Source organism: Syngnathus typhle, linkage group LG14 (genome assembly GCF_033458585.1).
Source record: "Syngnathus typhle isolate RoL2023-S1 ecotype Sweden linkage group LG14, RoL_Styp_1.0, whole genome shotgun sequence".
NCBI lineage: Eukaryota > Metazoa > Chordata > Actinopteri > Syngnathiformes > Syngnathidae > Syngnathus > Syngnathus typhle.
In genome coordinates, this window is record NC_083751.1 from 5,338,162 (window position 1) to 5,354,898 (window position 16,737).

Sequence of the window (16,737 nt, forward strand, 5' to 3'; positions counted from 1 at the left end):
TATTTAAGTGTTGTTGATGCTCAAAAATGATGTCTCCATATCACAAAGCCTGGTATTTGAACAAGGGTGTGTAGACTTTTTACAGGAATTCCACTGCCTATTTTTATTATATTTATTATAGGCACTACTGTGGGTCTACTGATTATCACATTTGGTTCAGTTATAAAGTTCTGGGTTCAAATCTCTGCCCTTTCTGTGTGTGGCAGTTGTCTCTATGTTTACAACACACACACACTCCACAGGAAGAATTAAAACAGAATTTCAGTCAGAATTCCTTTGCAACCTTCTTGATAAATGAATAAATAAAACTAGAAAAAAACAATATAGAAACATGATTACATTCAAATACATGTATTGTGCAGGATCTTACATTTTCGTTTGAGCCTGTTAAAATATCTGGTGACAAGTTTTCCCTTGCAAAACGCTGAACATTTCAAGGACAAACGAAGGGAGAACCTGGCAACCCAAGATCGCGAAAAGCGTCGCGAGACTTCCCCCGCGACCCATTTTGCTTGTGGGTGTTGTAGTCCAAAACAGTGGGCAGTTTCGTCCCACTTTCTTGAGAAGGCGGATTGTCAGACCCAAATAATCTTGTGTGCTGCAGCAAAGGCTCAAGGCAGATTCGTTTCCTCGCTTGGATCGAACTATAAATAGGAGCTGATCCGTTTCCCTTATCATTTCCCCGAAGAGAGGAGGGTGCAAATTGCAAATCAACACGAAAAGCCTTTGGACTTGAGTTGCGCGTGGAGAGGACCTCCTCTGCGCAGTGAAAACAAAACGTTCATGCAGGACTGTTGACATAACAAGCCTCTTAAGGTATGGTACAAAATGGAGCGTTTAATCAAAATTCTTCATTTATCGCTTTGCTAGGTTTTATTTCAGAGGTGTGTTCGAAATTACATCTTTATTGTATGTCATTCGGGACATACTACCGCCCTTGTTTACGTCCCAAATTGAATACGAGATTGCATTGGCATGCGCAGAGCGACTGATGATAAAATATAAAAAAAAAAGGAAACAAAAAAGGGAAGAAGCATTGCTGCATGATGTTCCTTAGCAGTGCTTATTTTGCAGGGATCGATTTGCTCTGGTTCCGAATCATGTGTGTGGGTCATCACCAGTAAGGGACACTCATGGTCCACCGCGTGCACGACCACCAAAACCGCATGCCAGTCGCCCAGGCCACAGTTCTGACCCTACCCCCTTCCAGCAAAACAAAGGTGAGTTAAAAAATCACGTTCTTGTGTTACATAAGAGATTCAAGGTTGCCTATTTGTAGTCTACAATATTAAAGACCACCACCACCAAATTAATCGCCCATGTACGTGCGCCTTTCTAGTAAATTTGTGAGAGCATTTGCTCCAACCCAACGTGCAATTATTTTTTTTTTTAAAAAAGCAACCGCATTTAATCCGCAACTGCTCACAATACACAATGAACATATTATTTCATTAAAGACAGATTAAACGCAACTGGTGGGAGTTTTAAATGAATACAACATGTGCCCCCCCTGCTCAGCTCAGAGTTGTTATTGCGACACTGCCTGTGAGAGCATACCACAGTCAGTCGGCTTGCCTCTTCTGGCGTTAGTGGCTGGCTGTAAATAGCAAGAAGGTAGCATCCGGCCTAAAACTGGGTCAGATTCCCCCCTATAGAAAGCAGTTTGAGGCTATTGATCCGTTCCAGTAAAACTGACACCGAATTTTTATTAACAGTCCACGTGATGTTTTACGTGACATTTGAACATGCATTCCTGTTAAGAGTTAAAAAAAAAAAAGGTTGCACTCTGGCCTGATTCCCTGTCACATTCCATAAAGATGCATGATATTTTTGTCAAAAATCCAAAATTGTCTGCCAAGTGATGGAAATTTAAAAATAAAAATAACTTCTGGCCTCAATAAGAGTTGTGAAATGGCTCTGTGGTTGTTGTGGGGCCACGCTTATCGCTTATGAGTGGTTGTTTATTGGGCTCAGCTGTCCTTGAGGTGTGGAAAAGGAGGCACGTGCAAGCATGTGCACGCACTGGCACATGTATGACGTTTAACCTCCAAAGTTGAACACAATCACTTGTGTGTGTGTGTGTGTGTGTGTATGTGTGTGTGGTGGGGTCAATTAACAAGAAGCCTCTAGCTGCCTTGATTCAAATTGCTATGATCACAAACATCATGTTATGTATTGTCACAGTGTGTTCAAAACAAGGACAGTGATGCCACACAATGAAACCTAAATAAAACTCCAAAGAACGCTTGACACAGAAGCAGTGTGTCAATTATTGTTAGCATTTACTTGGTGAAATCAGTTCAGATTTGTAAATGATAGTTTATTGTTTATATTCAACTGAGCTGTCCGACCTTTTGCCTGTGTCACAGTTTTTACCCTGGAACTGTTACATCCATGATAATAGTTTACACTTGAGGCATAGTTTTTTTTTTTTAGAAAATGTAATTTGAAGAACAAATTATCTCTCTGGTGACATTTGCTTTCGACAATAAATGTGTTTTAGTGAAGCGCTATCTCGCTTTGATAAAGCGATGGGTCATATGGTCTTGTTTTGGTTGGCGATAAGCAAAAATGTCATTGCTAGTTGGGTTGAAAACACTTCTTGATATATATGTAATTGATGCATCCTCACCAACAGGACTTGAGGCCAACCTTGATGGCGTTGGACTCCCTTCTGTGCGGGGCGTTCGCCGGGGCCGTCGCCAAAACCGCCATTGCGCCCTTGGATCGCACCAAGATCATCTTTCAAGGTAAGGGGTCAGAAAAAGAACATTCCTGAGATAATGGTGTCAAGGTTTTGCACATAAATTACTTATTGACATCGTGTTTTCTTCGCTTGCTACAGAATGTCTGATGTAACTGTTAACTACCTGCTAATCCTCTTAGTAGATGTTTAGCCTACATGGGAAAAGTTGGTTGTTCTAATCATGTTGTTTTTCCATTCCTTAGTGTCGTCAAAAAGATTTTCAGCTAAGGTGAGTTTGAATCCCAAAAAATCTCCACTGGATTATGTTTTCTTTTATTTTATTAAGCATTATATTGAAAATTATAATAAAAACAAGGGAAAAAAATCGTATTAAATGTCAGAAAATTGTATTTATAGCTTGAGAAAAAAAAAACTAAATAAATCACACTTAACAAGTAAAGCGAGAGCCCTGAAGCATACTACTACTTTTTCTTTATTGCTACTTTGGAGCCATTCAGAATGACCTATTGAATCTTATTATTGGTTTGAGTGTTATGGTACATTAGGGAACATTTCTTGCGTCCTAACAGGAGGCGTTCAGGCTCATCTACTGCTCGTACATGAAAGATGGGCTGCTCAGCTTGTGGAGGGGGAACTCAGCCACCATGGTGAGGGTCATGCCGTACGCCGCCATCCAGTTCTACTCCCACGAGCAGTACAAAAAGGTGCTGGGGGGCCACTACGGATTTCAGGGAAAGTAAGTGCCACCGGACAATGTTGTATTAAGTTTCCTATTTGTTGCCGTAACACGTCTTTGTTTCAGGGCTCTTCCGCCGTTGCCCCGATTGCTGGCTGGCTCGTTGGCGGGGACCACGGCCGCCATGCTGACGTACCCGCTGGACATGGTGCGCGCCCGCATGGCGGTTACAGCCAAAGAAATGTAAGTGCTCTCTGCGTGTAGATGAGATGAGTAGGGAAAACTAAAAAAAACTTCATTTTGACAGGTACAGCAACATCATGCACGTTTTTGTGCGCATTTCCCAAGAAGAAGGCTTTAAGACACTCTACAGGGGCTTCACTCCCACGATTCTGGGCGTCATCCCCTACGCAGGAATCACATTCTTCACTTATGAGACCCTCAAGAAACTTCACACAGGTACCTGCAGAAATATTTTTACATCTTCATCCCAAAATAAGCATGGAAGCTAAAGCCCTGTTGATCTAACCACCTTTCCTGTACTTCTAGAAAAAACTAAACGAGCTCAGCCGTCCGCTGTGGAGCGCTTGGCTTTTGGCGCCTGCGCCGGCCTGGTGGGACAGTCGGCCTCCTACCCGCTAGACGTGGTCCGCCGGCGCATGCAGACGGCCGGCGTCACCGGCTCCACCTGCAACACTATTTTGGGCACCATGCGTGAAATCTTGAGCAACGAAGGCGTCGTGCGTGGATTCTATAAAGGCCTGAGCATGAACTGGCTCAAAGGGCCCGTCGCCGTAGGAATCAGCTTCACCACCTTTGATATCACAAATAACTTGCTTCTCAAAGTGCACCAGATGGGCTTCTCCACACACTAACTCAGCACGGTTTGGACCAATAGGGTTCAAAAACAGACTTTTCATGAGACAATAATAACTATCAAGAACAAATGTGTTCCGCGTTTGCACTACTGTATGTTCTTTCAAGATAATCTGACTTTGCCTTGGTCATCTTGGATTTCAAAACACATGAACATGGTTTGTGACCATACTATGGACTGAACAAATCTGATTGTCATTTTCTTGTCAGTATTATGACTGCAACTCAATATGCAATTCTTTTTTTCCCAAGGTTCTCATCTCATGTATTTTTGATTAACACAAGCAGAAATAAATCTGTATTATAAAAAATATATCAAATTATACATATTAATAAATGTTTTGGGTTTATAGAGCAAGCTTACGCTAAAATATACGCAAATGAGCTTTAAATGCCAGGCTTTTCATTTTGAGAATCAACAAAATGTGGAAAATGTTGTGCGACATGCATTCCTTGGATAAATTGACAACTAAATATATGTATGGAATGTTTTCGAAATATTGTAGCTACACTTCAGTTAGTATTTCCAATGATGTATATTTTGTGATTTGATGAGCGAATGAATGGCCATTAATCATCAATGCAAGCAATGCTTCATTTGTCCACAAGAGGGGGCCGTGTTACAAATTATAATACTGTACAGGCTTTGAAAGTAAAATAAAAATGTGCAAGTTGCACATTCAAACATGTCTTGTTAACATCAGTTTTGACTTAAATAGCGAGGATTTTTTCATTGACAATTCATTACAACCATTTAAGGTTCTTTCAAGAATTTCATTTAGGAGTTAAGAGTCCTCAGTTTACGACGATTTGGACAACAGTTTTCGTTTCTTTTTTCGTTTTGGATTGGTGTTACAATTACGCCCAACAAGTATTTCTCGTACGCATATTTACTGCAGGACTTATTCGGCTAGTAATAGCACTAAATGTTTTTTTTAAGTATAACATTAACTAAATTAAATATACCATAATATATGTTCACCTCTAGGTGGCAGCAGAGAAATACGCCAGCGTGTTGCGGGTGATTATAGTCACCTAATGGCCTAAACTTGACCCCCTCGCCCCCTGAGATCAGACCTCAAGGATTTAACTTCTGTTTTAAAACTATCTATCTATCTATCTATCTATCTATCTATCTATCTATCTATCTATCTATCTATCTATCTATCTATCTATCTATCTATCTATCTATCTATCTATCTATCTATCTATCTATCTATCTATCTATCTATCTATCTATCTATCTATCTATCTATCTATCTATCTATCTATCTATCTATCTATCTATCTATCTATCTATCTATCTATCTATCTATCTATCTATCTATCAATCTATCTATCTATCAATCTTGTGCATTTCAATTTAAAATGTAAATGCCTCATTCACCCCCTAAAATGAATGAACCAATATCCTCCATTTCATTTTCCCTCTTTTTTCCACAGGCACCGAGCAGATGGATGGATGGGTGAAGGGAGGGATCCAGTCCTCCATCGCTCATCCCCCTTGCCTCTGACCTTGACTGTGAATTATGGGATGTCCTGCCAACCGACAGACAGGGCGCATAGGCCTGGTATTGCAACAGCCGAGACAATACCACTGGGTAGATGCTAGTGTGGTCACGGGGCGGGTGATTGAGAGAAAGAGGAGGAGGTAGAGGAGGAGGAGGACAGAAGGAAAGATGCTTCTTGAAGGCGCCGTTGCCATAGGTAACCTGGACCTGTGCCAAGAAGAAGGGGCGCCCGAGCATTTGCATGTATTCAAATGTTGCATGAATAATTCACTTTGGAGCCCTGCTCCGTGCATGGCGGACAGTAGCTGTTCACACATACACAAAAAAGAAAAGGAATGTGACGGCCGGAGAATAAAAGCATGCCAAGACGTGATTGTGATGCACGCAGCATCATATTTCACATGGTGAGTTTTGACTGTCTAGCTCGGAACCACAATGAACGCTGCATAGACGGGCTGATCTGATTGCAAAAGGTCAAGGAAGGCTCTTCCAGTTTTAACTGGGTTCTCTGGGCTCTTCTCAGATTCCAAAAACATGTTTGTATTCAACCAAAAAAATGAAACCGCCACATTTTTTTGCTACAGTTCAATGGCCATTGTGCTGCTCCTTTTCGTATGTGCCTACAGGGGGCAGTATAATATAAATATTGTATATGGTCATGGTCTCAGATCCTCATTAAGATGCAGTAATATTAATAATTCCTCGCAGAGGATAAAGAATATATGTTACTCCAACATTTGCATTCAAATATACGTTTCTTAAAGGATTATAATCCGGCAACAGAGGGTCACGTGTATCTCAAGGCAGCACCGTATTAGATGTCATCGCCTCTCAAGTACATCAAATATTCCGAACATTTGAGAAGAAGCTCTCGGTATGATGCAGCCAGGTTTGGAGCGCTTCAGCCAGCGTGATAAACATGATTAACGCGCCGGCGAAGGCATCCCCGCGACGGCACTGCTGATGTATTGGATGAGAGTGGAAATATTAAAGTATGAGCTTGTGCGTGTGCGCGTGAGTGCGCACATGTCGCACGTGCCAACCAGTTCTGGACGGCGTCCAGTCGCAGTCACTTTGATGGGCGACTCAGGACTGGAGCCACTCTGCACTAGACAGCGTTCATAAATCCAGCCTGCATTCAAACACCTTGAGAGGCATTTTATCCAACATAAACTGTCCTGTAAAGGCCTCTCCTGTAAACCCTACTTTATGGATGGAAAAATATCATATTGGGACTTTAAAACCTTACTTTGAAACCCTAGCCCTTTTTGGAATTCTAATTTGAAACACTAATTTAAAAAAAAAACTTTGAAACTTTGGAACCTTTGTTTAAACCCCCACTTTGAAATCCGATCACTAATTTCAATCGTTCTTTGGGTTTGAACTGACAGAACTGTCAAAACTAAGAAAAAGGACAATACAAATTCACTTAGATCGCGAATAAAGAGGATTCACAAAATTATAAAGAAAGAAAATAGTACAATATTTACCTCATTTTGGCCACGTTCACAAAAAAAAAGAATAAAATGTCCACAAAATCTTGTTAGAAAAAAACGACTGGTTGTGTTGACATTTTGTGCATCGATTAATTGGGTCCCTTACAACATATACATGTGGAACAAGAACCAAGTTTCCTTTTTATCAAAAATGTTTCAACCCACTAGAAAAAAATATAACTTATTCACCATTTTAACACAAAATAATGTCTTTATTTATTTATTGTTCTTTTCAACCCAAATAAAACTTATAAATAAATAAATCAAATCAATGAGAGTTGCCTTTGAAATCTAGCTCTAATTCACAAACCCTTCTTTGAACCCTAAACACTAGCCCGTCTAAACCCCTTGCCCTACTTTGAAACCTGACTTGACACATTTTGATGGTCGCATTCATCCTCCATCATCCTTACTACTGTTAATAAATTGTGACCCTACTTTGCAACCCGAGCCCTAATTAGAAGTGCACTGGCTCAATATGTATCCATGCTAAAGTGCTGCGGGGACATTCTGCTCTCTGTGTCCTCTTGCGCAGTCTTGTTAATTTTTACAAGATCCAGCACATATGGCCACTTATTGCTTGGCAGCGCTGTTAAAAGCTGCGGGGTCAGTGCATTACTGAGCTGCTTCCGTTAGAGGGAGTGTGCACGCCGGCCCGGACCGCACTCAATCAAACACGCTGCATTGGCTGGACTGCAAAGACTCGAGTCACGTGACTTGACTCGGGTTAAAAAAAAAAAAGAGCACGTTCAAACGTGATGAAACGTGCAAGTAGCGCCACCTTCAAGAAGAATAAAGGAAGTAGCGTGGCTAATTTACCATGAAGGCAAAGACAGAATCTGAAATTGGTGGAAACGTGTAGTAGTAAATTGTTTTTCACCGCCAAGGTTACAGAAAGTTGGGATGTGTTCATCTTGCATCCTTCTTTCCCACACCGAAATCATCTCCAGTGGGTGTTTGGGCCTTATTTGTGGTTTCCATAACAACGTGACTTGCAAAGATTCATGGTGGTCATTATGAACATGCATGTGTGTTTCCTGCAAGGAAAAGAAAAGCGAAGGTATGGATGGATGGAAGGCCACGGCGTGTTTTGCATGAGAATGGCTCGGGGTCCTGTGAACCTTGTGCTCCCTGCGCGCACATTCAATGGCGCCGCCACGGTCAGCGTGACAAAGTGGGCCCCGGGTTGTCTTAGGCACACACGCCACCCGCCCACGTCCACGGTCAGTCCACTGTGTGTACACACTGGGCTGAGGCGACACATTTTATGAGGCGTCTGGGGAGGGCGGCCAAGTTCAGGGTAAGCAAAGGGACGAGTGGCCGAGGGTGCACTTTTCTAGACTAGCTTTGCTTCAGCAGATTTAATGAATGTTACTATTCTTTTTACAGTATGGTTCCCAATAGTCTTTGTTGGTTGCTAGGAGTTTTGACTCCATCCAATGAAAATTTTCAGTCGCGCTTGCCCAATCTTGGGTCATGTTGGGTGAGCTGCTGCTGTCTGGTACACTCTGAACTGGGTGCCACCCAATCACATGCCATAAAAAGACTAACAACCATTCACTTAACACTCAAGGCTTATTAGAAGGTACATCAAATAAGAAAAATCTAAATTAAATGTAAGCACACATTTGTTAATTAAACACAATGTACATTTCAAAGCAGAAATGCTTAGTAGATCATCAAGTTTGTGTGTTTTACTGCTTTGTGTCCTGCTTGTCCTCCGTCGTTAAAGGCCTTTGTGTTGCTAACCGCCCAGGATGTTAACAACACAAACAAACTGGAGAGACAATTACACGACAAATGGCCTTCCTTTCCCACCTCTGCTGCTTCCCCAGGAAGAGTTAATAAAGTCAGTCACTAAAGCAGTTGCTCCATTAGTTTAGGTCTTTAAAGTTGATAAAAGAAGGGAAGATGTCGGTAGAAAGGAAAGAATGAAAAAAGTAACAGATTTAATTGAATCATTTAATTCTGATCCTGTATATATTTTGGGTCTTTTTTCTTTGAGGTTGAATGTCAGGCGGCGTACGGTTGCCCAGCTCTGCTTTCACTCTCAACACAAGTCACACGCCAACTCCATGTGACATGATCCGTAACTCCATCTATAGGTGTTACGCTATCATTCCCACCATTTAAAGAGCTTTTCCACCTCCTCGATGACCTCGGCTTCGCCTCGCCGGACACCCAAAATGACCTGATGGCCACTGTACTCCGAGTGCGTGTGTGTGTGTGCACGCAGAGGGCATTCCAGTATTTTCCAAAGTGAGTGTGAGGGAATCCAGCATGGCCAGTGAGCATGTATATCAGGCCATCTCACGGCTGGCTGGAGGCACCCCGGGTGGCCCGCCGTGGTCGATACTGCACTGGTGACTGGACACGCAGAATGGGATAATCTCCTACTTTCTTTCACACACACATACACACTCAAACTCCATTGTACTGACACGGCGAAAGAGGCCCGCTCGGCTCGCCTTCTAGGTCAGCACCAGTCGAGGGGAGGCCGAGGCCTGCGGGTTCTACAGTGAAGATGCGTGGTCTCAACAGTATGAAAATATTCCCGAGTATTACTATGCGGTCTATATGTGCTACTGCACTATTTGTGTTTCTTTAGGATTACATAGATGCTAGTTTAGTGAGCCTATCTATGGCTTTTGCATTCTGTATTAGCATTGAGCTAGTAAAGATGAATAAAATTCAGACTTTTGTAAGGTTAGGGTTAGCAATTGTTGAAAATACAAAAATATTTGTTTTACATTCTAAAATGAATCCATATTGAGTGAAAAAAGAACCGATGCAACTTTTGGTGGTATTCGTTTGATCCCAAAAAATTCAAATGAAAAAACCAAAAAGTAAACCCGCTTCAAGTACTCACTGATACCAAGCACCGATACCACGGCTACCTTTAATCTATGGAATTTTATTTGCAACAATGATAAAAACTTGTGCCCGTGACATTTCTTTCTAATGCTTTTGCCTTAAGTATCGTGACAAGTATCAGCAGCCTCCATGAGTACCCAATACCTTTAAAACAAGGCTGGAATCGGCCCGATACAATATCGGCCTGATATAATTAATATAATATATAATTGATATCGGTACTCGCCAATCCCTAATTTTGGTAATAAAAAGATTTATGGTAGCACTTGGTCTTAAAAAACAAAAACTATGTATTGCTTGCCACCCCCAATGTGTGTGCGTGCAATTATGAATAAAAGGTTTCATTCAACAGCGGCAGCTTGCTTCACCGCTTCTGCTGATCAGCCACAAAGACGTCTAATTGACACCCCAGATTTGGGCCGGCGGCTTGAAGCGTTCCCATTCCAATTCTTCAGTTACCGCTCAAGTCATCGCACACAACGGGCGTAAACGGCACGCCGCTATGAACGACCATAATGGTTTATGGGCAGTTGGGATGTTTTCATAAACGTTAAGAGAAAATGCAAAGCATCCGACTTTTACAGTTGTACTACCAGCGCATTTATGAATACAAAATGTACAACAACAAAGGTGTGGTTTGAAGTCATGCATTTATTGGAAATCACATCATTCCAAAGAAGTAATCCTAGTTTTTAGGATTTAAAAATCAAATTTTATCAAATGAAGAGAGGAAAAATGATCATTGTATATAGAAAAGTATTTTCTTTTTCTGAGCAAAACAAATGAATTCCATATGTCGCCATATCTTAAAAACAACTTTTCAACTAGGGCAACAAATCAAATTGTAACATTTTAGCAATACATGCTTTTAATTAGACAAAATAATCAGAATATAACAATAAAAAAATCTGATTAAATGATGATACAGTACTAAAAATACATTTTTTTTTTGATCATTTAGTATTCTTAAACATACCTTTTAGAAACTTCTTCAATATAAAGTGGTCACATCCAAAAAGACCAATCATATCAAACTTGTAACATCTAAATGTGGACATATAAAAAAAAAAAAATCATATAAATATAAAGATTGCACTTAGTTGCATGTGTTCCCGTCCAAGAGTGCAGCTTCACATCGTCACGGCGACAAATGGTGGCTTCATCTGTGGTAGAAAAAAAAAAACAAGTTCAAATCAGTATGTGGTCACTATAATTATAATGAGGGTGAAAAAAGGAAATGCTGCTTATAACAAACAAACAGAGGAAGGGGCTAAGCTTTGACATATGTCCATGTGCGTGTATTTGCTGGTGCGTCTATCAGCTGTCTGCATCAATGGCGCGTGTGTGTGTGTGTGACCCCCACCCCCTCCACTCTCCCAACCGGCACTGGTAGACAGTGATGGGTCAGGGGTCAAGATAGAGTCTGTCTGGGTTTACTGGCTGACCCTAACGCCTGCAGCATCAAAACACACGCACATAGACATGTGAGGGGGGGTGATGTGTTTTGCCCCTTTACCAGACTAATATCACCTTTGGGATTAGGTTCCAGACAGAAATACACTGACCCCCCCCCCCCCCTCACTAAACACAAACACGCGTTGTATGTGCTTGGTCATAAAAGCGTCCGACATGATGCTGACTCTTTAAGGAGCATCTAATGACACTTTAGAGGAATATTGGCTTCGTCATGGTGAGAAAGGACGTTAGCTTTTTATGCTTACATACACTCGTACGGGGTTGGGCAAGTAATTTTGCAAAGGGGTCACATGAAAAACTGCCAAGCTAACATGCTAACCTCCCAAAACCAAGCTGTGGAAGATGCTTTTGGATGGAAAGTCAAATCCAACAAATCTGAGACGACTGAATCCCAGCTTAGAAATAAGAGGTCAAACACCAGAGGATCAGACCACAGAGGGGGGGGGAGGAGGACTTCGTCAAATAAGCCTGAGTGTTAAACCTGATAATCCGCCTGCATTATTACAACATCTGTGAGGTCTACTGCGGCTCTGATGGTGATTAGCGAGACAGATGTAAACAATATCCAGGCTGAATAGGAGGAGGAGAGAAGCGGGACGACTGGAGACGGAGAGGCAAAGTAGGGAATATAAAAGAGGCCCGAGCTAAAGATTTAGAGGTAAAAAGTGAGGCGACGCCGGCGAGGAAATGGGCGTGATGTGCAGGATTTGAGAAGAGGAGAGCTTTTGGGGGTGCAGCCCGAGGAGGAGGGAGGGTTTAGGAGCAGCAGATTGGGAGACGGGACACAAGGGAGAGGTTGGTTAGCAGGCTGTAATTTATGCAGAGTGAGGCTGACGAGTGGAAGGCGTCTGGTGGGACCCCCTCAATGGGTCTGAGGAGTCAGGGGCGCAGCTTTTTCTTTTGAGGGGGGGGTCTCAACAGGCTATGCTCACAAATTAATGTCCTATTGAGGTATGGGTACAGGGAGGCCTGCCATGTTTGTAGACTATGCGCAGATTCTATGGTCGAATGCGCTTGATGCAGTCAGACACTTTAATAGCCTTAACACAACACATCCAGCGAGCATGCGGACAAACAGCGTATGTGACACAAATGACACCGTATGTGATTTGAGGTGCGGCGTGGTGTTGAAAATGAAAAGCGTGACCCCGGTGTGGCACTCAAAAGTGAATGATAACGCCACTGTCAGTAACGTAAAGGTGGTGTCGCCGTATGATACGAGTTAAGTGTCGCTTTGGAAGGCTAAGTGGTAGGAAAATGTGTTGAGAAAGGCTTTGTTTTGGTTATTTGTTATGTGACAAATGTTTTGTAGAGCAAAAAAAAAACCACACAAAATTCACCTTCAGACATTTTCTTGCAAAATAACAATTTGACAGGTAGACGGGCCAAACAGCCGCTCCCGCCATCACCGCACAACTGATGGAACATGCACATTACATACAGCAGATATCCTGCTTCAAAACAATATCTGTGTGTGTGTTTGTGTGTGTCCCGAACAGGAAGAGTCTCAGCATTACAGTCGAATGAATAACAATGAACTTGCACATGGAGATTCAAATTTACAACAGGATGGATGAACTGAAAAGACCCATGTGTGTGTCTGTGTGCACAACGTTGAGACAATCATATGATCAAAGTGCACACACACCTTCACATGCTCCATATTGCCCTCACTTGGATGCGGCGAGGTCCCCATCGTAGTCAATCCCTGTGCTGTCCATGTCAAGCCTGATGAGAAGAAAAAAAAGAGCAAAATAAAGGGCCTGCATGGCTTATTAAATCAAGACCCCCTTCTCCAACACACACATTTAAATAATGGACTTATTCAATTAATAGTGATCTAAACTTGGCGTGTGTGCTACGGCGTTTCCCATTATATATATATATATATATATAATATATATATATAATATATTATATATATGATATATAAATAGCATTAAGATAGCAGACATTAAGGCAAAGTTACTATATGGCTGTTTCAAAGACACAAAATGCTATTCTCTGTGTTTTATATTTAGTTTGACAGTAAACCTCAACTGGGAAAGGTAATAAACAATTTGAAACCTCTTTTTATAAGAATTGTTTAGTATCTCCCAAACTGCTAGTTTCTAGAGAGAAAAAGGGAGTCAATTATGACTTCATTCAGCTTTAAAGTTATTAAATAGGGCACTTTTTCCGTTTATATTTTGCGGTAGGAGTACATCAAAAATAAAATAAAAATGAGGAAAAAAAATATGGGACCTTATTTCATACTGCAGATATTTCAGCTGTGGATTTTATTAGCAGATAAACTGACCCCGGAGTTGTTGCCGTGACGAAGTTAGAGGATGGAGGATTCCTGCAACTTTTTAATCACAACGATGTAAAGGTGAGCGGCCCGAGGGTGCAGAGCAGCATTTGAAGAAAGCTGCTTGAAAAAAAGAATCAAATAAATAATAACATAATAATAAAAAGCCGGGCTGCGATAAAGCGGGTCTAGTAGCTCGGAGGAAAAGACGAGGTGAAAGGGGTCAGCGGGGAGGAAGGCTAATGCCTGGGAGCGAGTAAAAGATGGTGGCTTGTCAATGTGTGCGAGTGTGTGCGTGTGCATGCATGTGTGTCAACCCCAGCTGGGCAGACGTTTAGCTTGACATGCTGATAGGGATTTAAGCAGTGGGTGGGTGCAACAAGGTGAGCGGTCGCCAAACCGCCGTCGCTAAGCTTGATTTCAACGCCAGAGCTGAGACGATGAAGAGGCCGGGAGGGGTCGAATGGGGAGGTTGGTTTTGTGCCCGTGGACGACCGCCCCTCCCTCCAGGCGAAGATGAGGAGAAAGAAGGGGGGAGATGTGTGTTGAGGTGATGAAGGAAAGCGATTTCTTTCTTTCTTGTGAAGCAGAAGTGCCCTCACACAAGAATGGGAATATTTATTCCATCCAACTCCCTCAAAAAAAAAAATATATATATATATCTATATATATATATATATATATATATATATATATATATATATATATATATATATATATATATATATTCGGGGAATAGGAATTCGGGGACATAAAATTTGATAAACAAAAACAGTACAATTGCCTTGACTCTTTTTAACTGCTGCTAAAGGTAAGTATATCTTACGGGCCTTACCTTGACTCTTTTCAACTGCTGCTAAAAGGTAAGTAAGTATCTTTTACAGGAGAGGAACTAATTAATTCTAAATGAATTGAGACGTGGCATCAATTACAAGAAACCAGTTCTCTATTGTTGTCAAAATGGAATACGAACAAAGCTAGTGGGAGCTTAGGACACATGCACAGTACTGAGGTGCCCACCCGGCTACCTACTTTGGGGTGCACACGAGATGAACCCTGAGCTGACATGTTAAATTACAGGAGGCAGCAGACTGAGACAACCGGGGGGCTGCTGGGGGGTGGCGGGGGGCTGTCAAAGTGTCTGACTGGGTTTCACTCCATGAGGCTCCAAGGGGGGGCTTATTTGACCAGGAGGGTGGGCTACGGAGATGCAGTAGTGATTCCTGGCACGATTTGGACTTCTGGAAAGACGGGCCGGAAGGTAGATGGCGTGGTACCCCCCCCCCCCCCGAATCTACCCGCTATCCCCTTCTGCGTCAAGTTGTCCGTGGAGCAAAGCAATAAGAAGCAGGTTATAAAATAAGCAAACATGGAGGCAGCTTACAGACAGCTTGGGGGGGGGAAACACACACACACAGACGAATACCCACCCCCCTAGCGCACCAGCGTACCCCTGACCTTGACCCCTCCGGTCATTCCTAACCTGCTTCTGAATGGACGTCAGCGCAGCTGGGCTGTCTAGCCACATAATAAGTGCAACTTCCTTCACCATCATCGTCTTCATCAAGAGTACGTTCCCACGCTCGCTGAATGACTGATGCTAAGTCCCGGCATCTGGACGGGAAAACCTGTTCTACGTGGCCAAACGAGACTTATTTTGTCAATGCCATAATGTTATTTGTGAAATAAGGGAAACTATCGGAACAGCTTTACACCATGACAACACAAATTACTATGTTTAAAAAGACTTCAGACTTATATTGAATCTTGATACAAATGATACACAGTAGCAAATGATATAAAATATTTAAAAAAATACACATGCGATCTCTCACATTAAATTTCAAAAACTTTTCGGTAGAAAGTCTCACTTACAGTAAGTGTCATAAATCTATGAATCCTATGCGCTCATATATATCATTCATCATACGGGTGGCGTCATATTTTCATGAGGGCCATGTCTGTGTCGAGCGGTGTGGCCTTTCACTTGAGTGTGAGCAGGCAGTTTAATCACACAGCACTACTACATTTCCTTTTTTTTTTTTTTTCTCCTCATGCAGCCTCCATATCACTCTGGCTTTATAATTCTGCCCCTCAGCGCTGAGCCGGTTGCGATGACATAGTCACTGACCTGGAGCAATGCGCCCACCCAATACCCAAACTTTCTTTCGAGAATTTCTAATCAGCCTTTAGGGCGACTCCCTGTGGAGTAACAGGAAGAGATTCCTTAATAGGTATTTTAAGAATTTGTTCAAGTAAATCATTATATTTCTTTTCTGAAAAGCACAATTAAAACTGTAAACCGAGTCTAAAATGAACAAGTGATGCTGGTTTGAATTCTTTAATCGGCGTTTCTCAGCTTGGTCGAAAAGAAGGAGGGCAAGACAAGTGGAACAGGACCGGAAAGAATTGAGCGATGGCTGAAAATGCTTTCAGCAAGTATTACATCAATGCGACACACACACGCAAAATCAATACCTACGTAAATAAAAAGCAGCAAGCAATCTGAATAAAGCATAACTCAACCCACTTTCAAAATTGTCATTCATAAAAGGACACATAACTGTAATTGAATAAATCTTTGGGAAGTGTTGGTACCTTGTCAAAGTTGACAGAATAATATTTAAAAAGCCTTGGAAATCTTGATTGATTGATATCTTGGGGTCTTATTAGGGGGAAACTAACTAGGAGAGCAGAGGAATGTGAACCAGGGAGCATTATTGACGGAATAGATTCAGAGAGGCTAAAACTGAAATGAAACATTCACTAAGGTGTATATAGTTTTTGCAAATTTGCAAGTTTTGCATTTTTCTTGTTGCTCAGTTCACAAC

The 16,737-nt window shown here is 41.9% G+C and overlaps 1 protein-coding gene and 1 long non-coding RNA gene across 2 annotated transcripts in view; one reads left to right on the forward strand and one right to left on the reverse strand.

Moving 5' to 3' along the window:
• Positions 1 to 525: 525 nt before the first annotated feature.
• On the forward strand, positions 526 to 4,948 carry LOC133167080 (mitochondrial coenzyme A transporter SLC25A42-like). The gene is made up of 8 exons (XM_061297615.1): positions 526 to 816; positions 1,075 to 1,220; positions 2,639 to 2,750; positions 2,950 to 2,975; positions 3,277 to 3,443; positions 3,510 to 3,626; positions 3,691 to 3,842; positions 3,933 to 4,948. The coding sequence occupies exons 2-8, from the start codon at positions 1,134 to 1,136 to the stop codon at positions 4,256 to 4,258; spliced, it is 987 nt and encodes a 328-aa protein (XP_061153599.1). The 5' UTR covers positions 526 to 816; positions 1,075 to 1,133; the 3' UTR covers positions 4,259 to 4,948.
• A 5,851-nt stretch (positions 4,949 to 10,799) lies between these two features.
• LOC133167067 (uncharacterized) overlaps positions 10,800 to 16,737 on the reverse strand; it is a 29,580-nt gene continuing 23,642 nt past the window's right edge. Inside the window, exons 5-6 of the long non-coding RNA XR_009717901.1 lie at positions 13,265 to 13,344; positions 10,800 to 11,303 (exon numbers count right to left, since the gene is read on the reverse strand). This is a non-coding gene — a long non-coding RNA (uncharacterized LOC133167067). The remainder of the gene's footprint in view (positions 11,304 to 13,264; positions 13,345 to 16,737) is intronic.

Bases quoted from the DNA above. Each gene is read 5' to 3' on its own strand.
- LOC133167080 (XM_061297615.1), top strand. From the start codon at position 1,134: ATGGTCCACCGCGTGCACGACCACCAAAACCGCATGCCAGTCGCCCAG. The intron at 2,751-2,949 runs GTAAGGGGTCAG...TCCATTCCTTAG, and splicing joins CACCAAGATCATCTTTCAAG to TGTCGTCAAAAAGATTTTCA. The intron at 3,627-3,690 runs GTAAGTGCTCTC...TCATTTTGACAG, and splicing joins GCGGTTACAGCCAAAGAAAT to GTACAGCAACATCATGCACG.